At 34.8% G+C, this 15,771-nt stretch overlaps 1 protein-coding gene and 1 pseudogene across 1 annotated transcript in view; one reads left to right on the plus strand and one right to left on the minus strand.

Annotated features, from left to right (window-relative positions):
* Positions 1-15,771, plus strand: part of LYST (lysosomal trafficking regulator) — a 212,151-nt gene that overhangs the window by 133,169 nt on the left and 63,211 nt on the right. The window contains 7 exon segments of the mRNA XM_017862282.1: positions 6,558-6,734; positions 7,308-7,384; positions 7,519-7,707; positions 9,996-10,141; positions 10,230-10,326; positions 11,338-11,399; positions 12,869-12,924. Of these exon segments, the coding sequence (XP_017717771.1) occupies positions 6,558-6,734; positions 7,308-7,384; positions 7,519-7,707; positions 9,996-10,141; positions 10,230-10,326; positions 11,338-11,399; positions 12,869-12,924 (804 nt within the window).
* LOC108522220 (L-lactate dehydrogenase A chain-like) lies at positions 1,896-3,174 on the minus strand (annotated as a pseudogene).

Here is a 15,771-nt window from a genome sequence, read left to right on the forward strand (position 1 = left end):
ATAATATATATTTTTGGAGACAGTCTCGCTCTGTCACCCAGGCTGCAGTGGCCGGATCTCAGCTGACTGCAAGCTCCGCCTCCCGGGTTCACGCCATTCTCCTGCCTCAGCCTCCCGAGTAGTTGGGACTACAGGCGCCTGCCACCTCGCCCAGCTAGTTTTTTGTATTTTTTAGTAGAGACGGGGTTTCACCGAGTTAGCCAGGATGGTCTGGATCTCCTGACCTCGTGATCCGCCCATCTCGGCCTCCCAAAGTGCTGGGATTACAGGCTTGAGCCACCATGCCCGGCCTAAACATATATTTAACTTGTGACCATGTTACTCCATTTTTAGATATTTACCTAAAAGAGAAATTAAAGCATATGTTCATTGAAAGACTTGTTTAAGAATATCCATCGCAGCCTTTTTTCATAATGACCAAAAACTAGAAATATTCAAATGCTCACCAACAGAAGAATGTACAAACAAATTGTGATTTCTTTTTACCTGTAGAGAGAAATCTATATAGACTGTTCTACAGCACTGTATAGACTATTATACAGCTCTAAAAAGGAACACACTACTGATACACCTACCATTATGGATGAATCTCAGAAACATTGAGCGGGGAAAGGGACAGCCAAACACAAAGGAGTACAATCTGTGATTCTGTTCATCTGAAAGAACAAGCAAAACCAAGATATGACGATAGAATTCAGGACAGTAGTTGTCTCTGTGGAAGGGGGATGGTGAGAAAGGGAATTGACTGGAAAGAGGGTTAAGGGAACTTTCTGGGGTGATAAAAATAAGATCTTATTTTGAGTAGTGGTTAAGTGGATGTATGCAATTGTCAAAACTCATAGAAACACTTAATATATGTATGCTTTATTATATGTAAGTTATACCTCAATAGAGATGAGAGAGGGTATATTAAAAAGGATAGGTATCCCCTTTAATACATGGAAAACTCATATCATATTAGGAGTCAAAACTATTGGAAGGGATACTTTTAGGTGATTTTTCCAGTATTAACACACTTTCAAGTACACTGAGGGCACTGTCTTCCTTTTCCCAAGACAGAAGCATATTTAGCCTGTATTTTCCTTCTGTGAGAATTTGAAATGGTGTTTTTTTCTTTCCTTTATACTCAGCAAAGTTGCTATCCATCAAAATTCAACTGCGGTGTTAACAGTCCACTTTTTCTCATACATCTTCCCTTCCCCACTGCTTCATGTCTGGCATGTCTTCCCACTACTTCATGTCTGTCAGTCATTATTGAATTTCAGCTTGAAATTTTTAACTGTTGTTGTCGTTGACTTTTTCTTCTCTCTGTCAATCCATTTCATCACCAAGGCCAGTTGTTTATTCACCCACGAAGACTGGGGATATTGTCTTTAACCTAATAGTTTTAGCAACCACTGATGATAATTGCCAAGATCCACTTTTTCATTAAAGAGTTACAAAATAGTGATATCTCTAAGCCTCTCATTCCATCAACATCTATAAGCTCTGACTTTTCTATAGGGAAGAACTTTCCCTTGTCAAGTATTTGGCTGCCTTTTTTTTCCTTTTTTTTTCACTGTACGAGATTTATTGTGGGTTTTAGTTAGTATGACACTTGGATAGTTGGTTGCATTGTTTATATGTAGATATCTTTACGTAATATGATAATGTACACTACTGATACATATATAGTTCACAAAATAAGATTCTTTGGAACAATTATGCACCATACATGCAATGTTGGATTTATACACTGGATCCAGGATGTGACTGATTGGGAAAAAACGTTGGACCAGGCATGTTCAGTGAAGGAGCCAGGAAGTTATTTATATAACACACGGTAAACATCCATCTGGCTCAAGGGGCAACTGCAGCATGTGCAGCATTGGCAGTGGTGCCTCAGAGGTGGCAGAACTATTTCACACCAACCAGTTTAGGACTACACAAGATTAGTACCATCCAGCCTATAGGATGGTAGTATAGGATATAGCTACCCACAGGATATAGTACCTACAGAATATAGCTATAGGATTTTACAAACCATTCCTATTTCTAACTTTAGGAACTGACGTTTTTCCCAGTCTGTCTTAACATTACAGCTTTAATCACAGATCAGATAAAAAGGACAATATGCACAACCTCCAACTAAAATCCTGTTGTAGCCTAGACAGTGAAATGGTATGCCATCAGAAGACTTTAAAATTGCAGCTCTTTTTGTCTCCCCCAAAGTGGAACTGCACTCTTCTTCAAACAGCCCCTTAGGAGTCAGAGTCACCTTCACAGGGTCTGAGATTCCGTTCTGTCCCAAGATGCAAGGAACACTAAGGAAGACATCATCCTTTATTCCGTAGAGATCCTTAATCACGGTGGAAATTGGGTGCACCCACCCAAGATTCTTCATTATACTGTCTGCCGAATCTGCCACAGAGAGTCCAGTGGCCCACGATGGGTAGCCTTTGAGTTTGATCACCTCGTAAGCACTCTCAGCCACCTGCTTGTGAACCTCTTTCCACTGTTCCTTATCTATATCAGTCCCTAAATCTGGGTGCAGAGTCTTGAGGGAGACACCAGTAACATTCACTCTGCTCCATAGAGGCACACTAGAATCTCCATGTTCCCCAAGGACCCTACCCACGACAGCTTAATGGGTGAACTCCCAGCCTTTCCCCCACTGGGTAACGGAATTGGGCTGAGCCCAGATTGCAGCCACTTCCAATAACACGGTTTTTGGGAAAGCCACTTATCTTCCGAGCCACAATAGGTCAAAGATATCCACTGGATTTGAAACAATAAGCAACTTGCAATTCGGGCTGTATTTTACAGCATTAGAAATGATGAATTTAAAGAAGTTCACATTACACTGGACCAAATTAAGACGGCTTTCTCCCTCTTGCTGACGTGCCTCAGCTGTGATAATGACCAACTTGGAGTTTGCAGTTACATATAGTCTTTGCCAGAGACAACTTTTGATGTTCTAAGGAAAAGGCTGCCATGATGGAGATCCATCATCTCGGCCTTCAATTTGTCTTCTATGACATCAACAAGAGCAAGTACACCTGCCAAGTCCTTCATTAAGATACTGATGGCAAAAGCCGTGCCAACAGCACCAACCCCAACAACGGTAATCTTATTCTGGGGAATCTGTTCTTCCTTTAGAAGATTACGAATCGGCTGATCCTCGAGAGTTTCCATATTGGACTTGGAAACAAAAAGAGTCGGGAATGCGTGTCCGGCGGGTGTCCGGGCACGTGGCAGTGAGATCCCGACTCTTGGGCGGCGGCTCCAGGACCTTGGCTGCCTTTAAGTACAGTCAGTCAAGGAAAGGCAGGATAAATGCTGTTTCCTTCCCTGTGTATTAATTTTTAGAATGATGAGTTCATGCCCCTAGTGGCCTCTAATTTTGTATTTGTTTTATTTTGGAGTATCATTAGGAACTCAGGTATTTTAAAATAAATGTTATGTGTTTTAGTCTATTGCAGTCATTATTTGATTTGATATTAAAATTAACACCTCTGTAGATTCAAGTTGTTGGGTTGACATGGCCTTTTTCATTTTAACAAGTTAGTAAGATTAAACTTCCTTGTTTTCTGGCACAGAAGAATGTCCCAGGCCCACCTTATACAATTCCTTCCCCAAACCTAGAACCCAACTTCCCTCCCAAGAAGCCCTTATTTCCTTTTAAGGAGATGATAGCATTTAGAGACTACAAATCTAAGGACTAGGTATGTTTATTTCTACTGGGTTGTCGTTTCTTCTCAGGCTTTTTAGTGGACAAAGCTAGGGAATATGTATTTTTTTTAGAAAGACAAAGAAGTCATGAGTTTATACTGACGCTTTCACTTTTTCTTGGATTTTTTTATTTGTATTTCTTATTAATGTTGATATCTTGGTTCCCGACATTAACATAATCACTTATTTGCTTTGTCTTTCTACATATGTAACATTTTCAAAATAAGATGACCAACATGATCACTAATAACAATCCTGCTGAGTGCAGTTCAAGATGTCTTTGTGGTTCTTTTTGTTCTTAGCATACTGTTATGGTTATATACAGTGAAAATACTGTATTATAAAAGCACTTAAATAGTTTACTTCATTTGGTCAGGCTGCCAACTTCAACCAATTAAGTAGGTACGTAGGTAGGCTTTTTTTTCCAGTTTGTTTTATAATTTTTTGGGATTCCTTTGAGGTTTTGTTTGTTTGCTTAATTTTGTTTTTAATCATGTGAAATGTCTACATGGTTCTAAAAGCAACATTGTGAAACAGCACATTCAGAGAGGTTCTAGCTTTTATCCCTTTCTTCTCCTCATATTCTTTCCCACACTGTGTAGGTAACTGACTTTTTTTTCTGTTGAAGATACAGGCAAATCTATGTATACATGTATTTACACATGTAAATATTCTCTCCCCTACTTCATAACACGAAGAAAGATAGCAAAGTATACACACTCTTCTGCACCTTACTTTCTTCACTTAATATATCCTAGAGATCATTATTACATAGTAGGGTAGAGTGATCTTTATGCCTTTTCACAGCTGCATACATTTAATTTGTGTTTCATTTGGAATCTGCCTGGGTTTTTTAAGCCTCAGACTTCTTTTCTGCCGTCGCAACTTGATTCTGATTAACACTCCAGCCTGCTGACCCTCTTCTTTTCAAGATAATCATATCTTTGTGTCTTGCAACCTCTTCACATCCTGTTTATTTTTACTGTCATGCTGTTTTATTCATACTGTCCACCAGCACAGAACACCTTTCTCTCCTTTGTCTATCCATTTCCCTATTCTATCCTTTCATTTGGCCATGACCCAGATCACTCTATACCTTCTTCAAAACCTTTCTCCCTTTCTGTAGTCCACTCACAACTCTTCCTTCTTAGAACCTTCTTTGAAAAGAAATATTTTACATATTTTAGCACTTTATTATTTTCTAAGGATTCATGTTTAACAGATTCAGTTCCTTAAATCAGTTTTTTAAGGGCCGAAAATAAGATTTTTTTGGTATCTGTTCCAAAAAAATGACAACTTTTATAGTCCCTGAAATGATAATCGTAAGTGATCAGAGGATATTAAAATGAGATATTAGAAACAACTTCAGTGTTTAAGAAAATCATGTGTTTCTTTAGATATTCACAATGAATAAAACATTTCTGATAGTTTTCAAGATAATTTTAGAGTATCACTGAATGCTAAACTGAAATATTTTTAAAGTTATATCAAGAACATTACTTTTAAGACACACTTAGGAAAATCTTCTAGTCATTTACCATTTTATTTATTTGCCAACTCTTTGGGTCTTTTACTCACAGAGCTTCTGTTCATTTTTCTCTTTTGGTCAGGTAGCAGCTGTCTCTGACTAATTTAAAATGTTGCATTAAAATGAGCTGTGCTATTTTCACTATTGCATATGTTCATCTTTTGTTTTTGGGAAGTGACATGATATGATTCAGCATGATAATTTAAATATCACCCAAAATGTAATCATTTCCAGATCCATTTTCTGACATTTAATACTATTCACAGTTAAAAATGTCATAAAACTAAATACAGCGATATTTGTGTCAGTGCTGATTTTTAAAGTAAAATATGTATGTTTAACTTGTTGGCAAAATTATTGTCTACATAATACATGCTGTACACATTAAAGTCAGGTGTAATATCTACAGCATGTAAGGGCCACTTAAAAAGTCATGAATCAACATTTGGTTTCGGTTTGTGCTGCAAAGGACAATTGTCATTATCTTAAGTAACACTGTAAATTTTGGTTTTAGGGCCTGTTAATAAAAGATTGGCTAAAACAACTCTTCCATGGATATACACATAGAACTGTCTGTGTAGGTCTCACCAGTTTGAGAGTTTTTCACCTTTTGTCCTAGGGAGTAGTGAATGCTTACAAGCTAAAGATAGGTTTTAGTTCTAGAAATTTCACCAACTTCTCTTCTACTAGGCAGAAATCAAAGGAAGAAGAGTAAATAAGTTTTAAGGTCTAAAGGAAGCTTTCTTTCTCTTCTAGTTCAGTTTTTCTGTGAGAAAAACTAAAAATTATCTTCCTTTATCCCACTTTATTTCCTGTATTCCTTTAGCAAGTCCTTTCCAAAATTCTTTTCCCAAAAGCTATCTGGCAAGCTTGCTTGCTTTTTAAAATATAGTTTATAAGAAAAAATTTCAAACATACAGAGAGTAGAAAGAATAGTATAATAAATACCATGGAATGATCACCTAGATTTAACAGTTACTATATTTATTATATTGACATTATTTCTTCTTTTTCTGAACTATTTTAACATATATGTGGAAATTATGATATTTTACCTCTAAATTCTTTTTTTAAAATATTTTCCTGTGTAACCATAACAACATTGTTACATCTAACAAAATTAGCATTAATCCTCTGTCATCAAATATTCAGTGCGTAATCAGATTTTTGTAATTATCCTCAGAATGTCTTTTGTAGGTGCTTTATTCAAATCAGATGCAACCAAATAAATCTAGCAATATAATGTAATTACTATTAAGTAATTTAAATGTAAGAATTAAAATTCTGAATGACTAAAAAATTATTACTTTTTTTAAAGCATGGAGCCAAGTTAGTTTTGTATTTGTCAGAGTTGATACATAATCACCAAGATGAATTGACTGAAGAAGAGCTAGACACAGCAGAACTGCTTATGAATGCTTTGAAGTTATGTGGTCACAAGTGCATCCCTCCCAGTGCATCAACAAAAGCAGACCTTATTAAAATGATCAAAGAGGTGAGTCAATGAAACCATAGTACTTTCTTAGGAGATTCCATCGTAGATAAAGAATGATTGACATTACTTTTTTAAGAACAGAGTATCATTGATGATGAACTTGAAGTGATGATTTTGTTTTATTTTTCTATATACTGTATTGCTTTTTTCTATGAGAGAAAAAAATAGGCTTATTTTAAGGAGCACTTTGTTCTCTGTGGTCATCAGTATCCATTATCATTAGCCTTCAGTGGAGGGAAGACTTTTAAAGTGACAAGCAAGCTGAAACATACCTTGAGTTAGAGGTTCTTTAATGAAAAAGCAGAGTAAGGAGGCAAGCGACTATGTAAACTCATCAGGTTTAGCAACCCTGGTTAACCATTCTACTCTAATTTATGTGACCTAAATTGTATAGACACAGAATTAAAACATTATAACATTGTTTAGATGGTTCATTTATTTTAATATTCTGGTCTCCTAGGGACAATCATTTTTCCTTTGTTAACTGGGTTTTAAAATGAATTTGTTGGGCTCTGTGCCAGTGTTAGGTGAGAAATAATAAATTTTATATAGTATATTATCTAAATATTTCAGGAACAAAAGAAATATGAAACTGAAGAAGGAGTGAATAAAGCTGCTTGGCAGAAAACGGTTAATAATAATCAGCAAAGGTAAGATTTTGTATGTTCCAAAGGCATGTCTTTTAGGAATCTATTAGATTTCACGTATACTTTTAGTTTTAAAGTATCATATTTTGATAAATACATTCCATGTATTCTTAACTATGGACAATCTTATTATTTAGTCTCTTTCAGCGTCTGGATTCAAAATCAAAGGATATATCTAAAATAGCTGCAGATATCACCCAGGCAGTGTCTCTCTCCCAAGGAATTGAGAGAAAAAAGGTGATCCAGCATATTAGAGGAATGTATAAAGTAGATTTGAGTGCCAGCAGACACTGGCAGGAACTTATTCAGCAACTGACACATGATAGGTAAGCTGCGGGAGGACGGTTAAAATGGTCTTCCATGAAGATTTAAGATGTTGATGTTAAACTGAATTTGTATTCCAGAACATCAAATCATTTCATTAAATGTTTTTTTGTTTAATCATTTGTGATTTTTTTCATCTTAAAGAATAATCATACGAGTTTTTTTTAATTCTGGGGAAGAAAAGTAATGAGAGGCTCATTAGCTCGTCTAGATAGTAAAATTGGCTTAATTTTAAAATATAGTCTTTGTAAAAGAATAGAGAAATCACTGAAACAGGATGATTGAGAAAATATATTTTCTAACTAGTTTAAAATATGTATTACAAATAACAAAAGAGGGCAAAAGAGGGAAATTAGGTATTATTCTCTAAATTTGGTTAAGATAACTGATTCATATGACTTTGGTGTACTAAAATACACTAAATATTAGACACTAAAGTAAATTCCAAATGGTTAAAAGAATTACTCAAAAAGTTTATAAAGTAGAAGATAGTAGGATATTTGTCAGCTCTTTGAAGGATAGATGACTTTCTAAGTTCAAATGCAATAGAAGAAACTGCAAATATATCAATGGATTTTAACCTTAATTTTTTCCAGTGTGTTTAACAAACATAACAACAACAAAAAAGCCTGGAAATATATTTTCAGCAAATAAAGAGTTATTTTATTGTTTGAAAATGTATACAGATTCTAAAGTAAAATATTATGATCCCAGAAGTTCAAATGAGCAAAAGGCATGAACACATTCCTCACATAAGACAAATTGAATTACCAAACACATGGGAAAATATTCAGTATTGCTAGAGGCTAATTTGGTTTTCTAGAACCTTTAGATACCACATCTTACTTTTTATGTTAAAAAAAATTTTGGCTGCTAATATTCACAGCAGGATATTAGCTGTCCTTACTCAGAACTTTGGTGACATTGTACATTTTGACAATATATATTAGTAATCCTAAAAACGTTTTACTTCTAGCTTCAGTTATCCTATTTTAGTGATTCTGTCCTAAGGAAAATATTCAAAATATGGAAGGCAGGCCAGGCACAGTGGCTCACACCTGTAGTCTAGGACTTTGGGAGGCTGAGGCAGGAGGATCACTTGAGCCCAGGAGTTCAAGGCTACAGTGAGCTGTGAATATGCCACTGCACCTTGGCTTGGGCAACAGAGTGAGACCCTGTCAAAAAAGAAAAAGAAAAAGAAAAGAAAAGTTTTCATCTCTGCGTTATTTATGCTAGTGAATGAATTAGAAACAAGTTATATATTAGCAGTAATATGGTTAAATACATCACAGTGCATCTACCTTCATATTGGGCAGCCATTCAAAATAATGAGATAAAGATAATACTGTTTCTGTAAAATAAGGCAAATTATAGAAAAATGATCATAATGATCATAACTACAAATTAAAAACAGATGCATGTTTTTTTAAAAAAAGACAACAACCACTACCAGTATTTTGGTATGTTTAGGGTATGAATAAGGNATTTCTAAAATTGTATTTAATATGTTTTCCTGTCTTATTTCATCTAAGATATAAATTTATTTTAAAATCTTTTTTAAAATGTGATTCATACCACAGAAAGAAACTGATTTTATTTGTTTCATTAGAGAGTAGGCAAAATGAGGCCAGGTGAGGTGGCTCATGCCTGTAATCCCAACACTTTGGGAGGCCCAGGTGGGTGGATCACTTGAGGCTAGGAGTTTGAGACAAGCCTGGCCGACATGATGAAACCCCATCTCTACTAAAAAAAATACAAAAATTAGCCGGGCATGGTGGGAGCCTGTAATCCCAGCTACTTGGGAGGCTGAGGCAGGAGAATCGCTTGAGCCTAAGAGGCAGAAGTTACAGTGAGCCAAGATTGTGCCACAGCACTCCAGCCTGGGCGACAGAGCCAGACTCCATCTCAAAAAAAAAAAAAAGTAGGCAAAATGGGAAATGTTAAAATTAATTTGGAAAAAAATTTTATCTAACCATATTAAATGCAGCATGTTATATTACTAAAGTGTTCATAGTAGTCTCATTATATATCTTTTTAAAAATTTAATAGTTGAAAGAAACTGGAAGCAGATCTTGCCTTTAAGCGAGGAACTGGGAGACTGGGATTCAGGAGCAAAAAGACAGATTTTATTACTTGTGCTTATATATACATTCCCTGATCAAATGTATAAATATTTGGAGTTTTAAAATGAACAGATCAGTTGTGACTTATTCAGTCTCTATAATGATTTTTTTATAGCTACAAGTCCTGAATGATCACTTAAAACACCCTTTAATCTTTTTATTTGCAGAGCAGTATGGTGTGACCCCGTCTACTATCCAACTTCATGGCAGTTGGATCCAACAGAAGGACCAAATCGAGAAAGGAGACGTTTACAGAGATGTTATTTAACTATTCCAAATAAGTATCTCCTTAGGGATAGACAAAAATCAGAAGGTAATAGTGGCTTCTTAACTCAACATATAAATATAGCAGAGAACTATGGTCATTAGATAAAGATAATGTTTACTTTTCTCCTCAACAGATGTTGTCAAACCACCACTCTCTTACCTATTTGAAGACAAAACTCATTCTTCTTTCTCTTCTACTGTCAAAGACAAAGCTGCAAGTGAATCTATAAGGTAATTTTGAATCCATAGACCTTCACTCTTTCATGAATATACAACAGTTTATTGTAGTGTTTATGTAATATTTATTTCAGATAATGCCATCATTTTCAGAAAAATCCTAAACAGGAAAGGCTCAAGGGAGGACAAGGTTATATGGCCAAAATCTAAAAGGAAATGACATTTCTGATAGCAAGGGTTCATGGGATTTCAGTCATCATGTTCTGGCCCTTGTTAGTATACATGTATATACACACACATACACACGCACACATACAGACACACACATATACATGTACACACACACACACATATTTTGTAATTGACTGTTTAACATCTCTGTAAAGTAGATAGAGCTGCCGGTGGTATCATCAAGAGGCAATATAATGTAGTGATTAAAGGTTCAGATTCCAGTTCCTGCTCTTACTAGCTCTTTAATCTTAGGCAAATTACTTAAGCTGTCTGTCTCAGTTACCTCATCTATTAAATGAAGAAATAATAATAGGTACCATAGCATTGTTGAGTATTAAGTATGTTATTATATATTATTGATAGTATTATCTTTGCAGTTATTGTGGTTGTTATACCGATTTCATAGATAAAAACCTGAGATGCAAAGATGATTGGCTAAGAACACAAAGGAACTTTCTGATTCCAAATCTTGTTTTTCTTAGAATACTAGGCTTTTTTTTTTTAAATGTATTTGAAGTATCAGAGGTGTGAAACAATGTTTGCTTACTAGAAAATATAAAATATTGATATATCTTTTAAATAACTTAATTTCTATATTCTATCTACAGGTTATAGGGATTATTAGCCTTTTCTAGGCGTTTCAGTCATTTCTCTTCAACTAGAATGTTAAAAAAGGAGCTAATATTTTCATGTGGGTTTCGACAAGATACCTCATGCTATTGGAGCTCTATCTAGTCTGCTTTGCAGAAATCTTTTACTAGGTAAAATAAAGCATATACTCTCTGAAATTGGTCAAAGCATTTAGTCATAGTAATTTTAAATATGTTTTGACAGAGTAAATCGAAGATGTATCAGTGTTGCACCATCTAGAGAGACAGCTGGTGAATTGTTATTAGGTAAGTCAAATTTTGAAGAATTTTGCACATATTCACCCTGCCTTATTTATTCTTAGGTTATTTAAAGTGTTTTTTTGACACCATGCCATTAAATTGGATAAACTTTCTGTAGTATCATATAGGCTAGTTTGTCTTAACATTATATGTGATTGCATATGACTCATGAATGTGTAGAAATGATATCTTATGTTCTGAAAAGCACATGAATAGCATTTTAATTTTTATAAAATTAAGTTTCTTCATGAATATGCAATTTTATATTTAACCATTTCTTTTATTATATGCAAATTTAGATTTTTTGAAGTGAAAAATTATTGGTATACTTACCTACTATTTTATTAGATATAACTGTCCATAAGAAATATGTCTACTTTAAGATTGTTCATAATTTATATTCTCTATTGTACTTCTGAGAGAAAGGCCAAGATTGTTAGTCCATGGATACCTATATAGTTACATTTGGTTGGAAATTTTATTCTCAAAGTATGAAGGAAAACAGTTATACCACTTGGTCTCTATTCCCTTAAAGAACCAATTTGTATGCTGTAGGCTAGGTTCTCAAAGTGTGAGAACTCTGAATTAGTAGCATCAGCATCTCATGGGAGCTTCTTAGAATTGCACGTTCTCACGCCTCAGTCCAGACTTGATGCATCTGAAATTCTGAGGGTGGGACCCAGCAGTCTATGTTCTGATGAGCTATCCAGTGATTTGATGTACCTTAAAATTTGAGAATGAATGTTGTAAGCTACAGTCTCCAAGGTCCAAGATGTGGAGCTTCAAGCCTGGTGGCACTGAGCCCCACCTTCACAAGGATGGAGGCAGTACCCTTCTCTGAGCTAGCCGTGCCACTACTTCAGAGTCCACTCAGTACTCAAGGGTGATGAGCATGCAGGGGACAGAACCTCAGAGAAGTTCCCAACATTTTAAAACGCGATGTAGGGACATGGGTTAGCAACAGCCAGCCTATGAAACAGGAAAAAGTTGGGGGCTATGTTTAGGGCCTACTCTACCCTATTGAGTGTCTCAGTCTGCAAAATAATTAAGGATTTTCCTTTTGCTAGATAATTTGGTTTACCACTTGACTTCAATTAGTGTGTAACAAAATAAAGCAAATCAATATCCTTGTAATGTAAGAGTAATGGTAATAATAAATAGCCAACATTTATTTAGCACTGAGCACATAAGCATTTTGCATATAGTCTAATTTGATTCCCATAGTAGCTCAGTGAAATAGAGCTTCCTGCAACCTTTTTTTTTTTTTTAAATAAAGAAATTAAGACACAAAGAGGTAAAGCAACTTGCCCAGGACTTCATGGATACTATTCAAAAATATTTATTGAGTGCTAGGAACTGTGTCTAGGTAGTGAGATTCAAATTCAGACCAAAGGACTCCAGAGACCATGCATTAAACCATGAATAGTAGTGTGCACATACATTTTAAAACCCTTATATCCAATTACTTTTTGCAGGTAAATGTGGAATGTATTTTGTGGAAGATAATGCTTCTGATACAGTTGAAAGTTCGGTGAGTAGAAGCTTAAGTCTGTATTTACATAAATCTAGACAGATTCCAAAACTGTATCAATTCAGTATAACTAGAAAGAAGGAAGAGCTATTAGAGTTAATTATTTGTCACTCTATGTATAGATTGGTCTGAGTTCCAAACATTTTTTTAAATATAATTTTAAAAAGAAGACTGTGCCATCTCCTCTGGCTCATGGCCCAAGTCTCATAGCAGTTAATATAAGTCATATTCTAAATGCTCCTATTATATCAATTTATGTTCATTTCTTCTTATTACTATCCTCTGTTGCAACAAATATCTACTCCTTGCCACTCCCAGTTCACTATCAAGTACCTTTGCCTTCAGAAAGAAAGGAAAAATATTAAATAATAGAATAACTTAAGTAATTCTGATATTCACATAGCTTAATGATAATTGTTATTATTCTAGACAGACTGGTATTAATCAGAAAATAAAGATTCTTTTTTTGTATAATAAAGCTTTTATTTGAATTATCTTTTATGCCATTAAAATATTTTTTGAGATTCCTGTAATAGGAGAAATAAGCTTTTTGTTTCAGAGAAGTTCTAAAGCCAGGAATTTCTAAGGATATACTAAATGAGATTATGTGTGGTTTAATTATCAATATATTTTTTATTTTACATAAATTAGGCCNATCTTTTATGCCATTAAAATATTTTTTGAGATTCCTGTAATAGGAGAAATAAGCTTTTGTTTCAGAGAAGTTCTAAAGCCAGGAATTTCTAAGGATATACTAAATGAGATTATGTGTGGTTTAATTATCAATATATTTTTTATTTTACATAAATTAGGCCAGGCGCGGTGGCTCACGCCTATAATCCTAGCATTTTGGGAAGCTGAGGCGAGTGGATCACCTGAGGTCAGGAGTTTGAGACCAGCCTGGCCAACATGGTGAAACCCCGTCTCTACTAAAAATACAAAAAAATTAGCCGGGTGTGGTGGCAGCACCTATAATCCCAGCTACTCAGGAGGCTGAGGCAGGAGAATCGCTTGAACCCGGGAGGCAGAGGTTGCAGTGAGCAGAGATCATGCCACTGCACTCCAGCCTGGGCAACAGAGCAAGACTCCGTCTCAAAAAAAAAAAAAAGAAAGAAAGTAATGAGTGAAAACAAGAAGTTTGGTTATAAAATAAATAATGTAAAAAAAATCATGAATATATTTAAAGTAGTCAGATATATAAACAGCATTCTTTTCTGACTTATATAGCAATTACCACAGGGTTTGTCCCAGATAGTAAAATATAGTTATGTTAATTTTCAAGATGTATCCTTTTATCAGCCAAGGAATGTAATAGTTGATGTGTGAGACAACTTTTTTGTGTGTCCAAAAGATGACAGTTTTTCACCTTAAAAATTCTACTCAATTTGTGTTTAACTCCATTTGATATGAGGTAACAGAAGAGTCTGAGTCCACCTGTCAAATATGTTGGTTTATTTTCAGTGCTTGAGGATACATTCACAAATGCTTGGTCTGGGATGACACCATTTAATTTTCAGTTAACTTGCATGCTATAAATGTATCTTATGTTTAAATAAAGAGGAAAATTTTTTAAAAAAATCTGAAAATGCCCTTGCTTCTTAATAGACAGAAAGATCCTTCCTTCCTATGTACTTTTGTAGTGTTGGTTCTTCTTATATAACATTTGGTATCTTGCATTGTGTATGCAACTGTGTGTGCAAATATTCCATGCCCCCTTTTTGACCTATACAGATTTATTTCATGCAGAGCACTTAGCAGAGTACCTTGTGCATAGATGGTTAATTAATATATGTTGAATGAATGTTGAAACTAAACAAAGGAGGAATTCAGTTTTAAGTATGAAAATATTACATTTTCATTAAGATGTCTTATTCGTGATATATTCCCTGTCTCTACTTATAAAAATTATTTTGGACCAAGAACAATAGTAAAACACACATAGAGTAGGATAATTTGAATCTAAAAAAAATTAAGGTTTTGGAAAGTTAAAGAGCCTGGGATAAAATAGTTCTTGGCAATTGAGTCCTAAATTTGCTCTGAGCTTCCTGTTAGTCAACACAGAAGAGTAAGTAAGTGAAATTTTTTAAAAAGGAAAAAAAACTGATTAAAAAAAAAAGAAAACTAGGATGCAGGTTGATGTGAGGAGATAAATTCTAGCTAGTTTTAAACTTTAGTAGAAACTTCTTTCATTATTTCTCTATTAAAAATATGATTTAATTGTAACTGAATACATAATTTATGTATTCAGTTACAAAGACTTAGATGCACTTTTTTTTAAGTTTTTCTTGATTTTGTACTTTGGGAGGGACCTAGTGATGGCAGGATGTGTAGGCCCTGTGGTCCCTGCCTCTTCATTTCAGAATGTGGGGATTTGTCTGAGTACATTAGGATTAATACTCTCAAGCAGTTTCAACCTTCCAGTGATTGTTTTCTCATCTTCTTTTCTTCTGTTGACCATCTAGCAGGGGAATGTATCTATTTGGTATGTGTTGATCTGTCAGCTTACATTCGGTGGGGCTTTATTTGCAGAAATGCCCCATTAGTTTCAGGAATGCTCCTCCAGAGAGTCCGCTTTCCCTTTGCTGGATGACTCGGAAGCATGAGAACTGTTTCAAAGCTTGGGCGTTTCCAGGCCATCCAGACATGGATTTACCCTAAATCTATATGATGGCAGGCCCACAATTTTGAATTCTCAGAGAAAGGCTTTTTTTCTGTTTTCTAGGTTCCAGGCCAAAAGAGACAAGCTTGCGTCCTGGTTATTCCCCTTTATTATTATTATTATTATTATTATTATTATTATTATTATTTTTTTTTTTTTTTTTTTTTTTTTTTTTTTACAGTATTTTT

The sequence above is a fragment of the Rhinopithecus bieti genome, unplaced genomic scaffold (assembly GCF_001698545.2).
Source record: "Rhinopithecus bieti isolate Rb0 unplaced genomic scaffold, ASM169854v2 scaffold_57691, whole genome shotgun sequence".
In the NCBI taxonomy this organism is placed as follows: domain Eukaryota; kingdom Metazoa; phylum Chordata; class Mammalia; order Primates; family Cercopithecidae; genus Rhinopithecus; species Rhinopithecus bieti.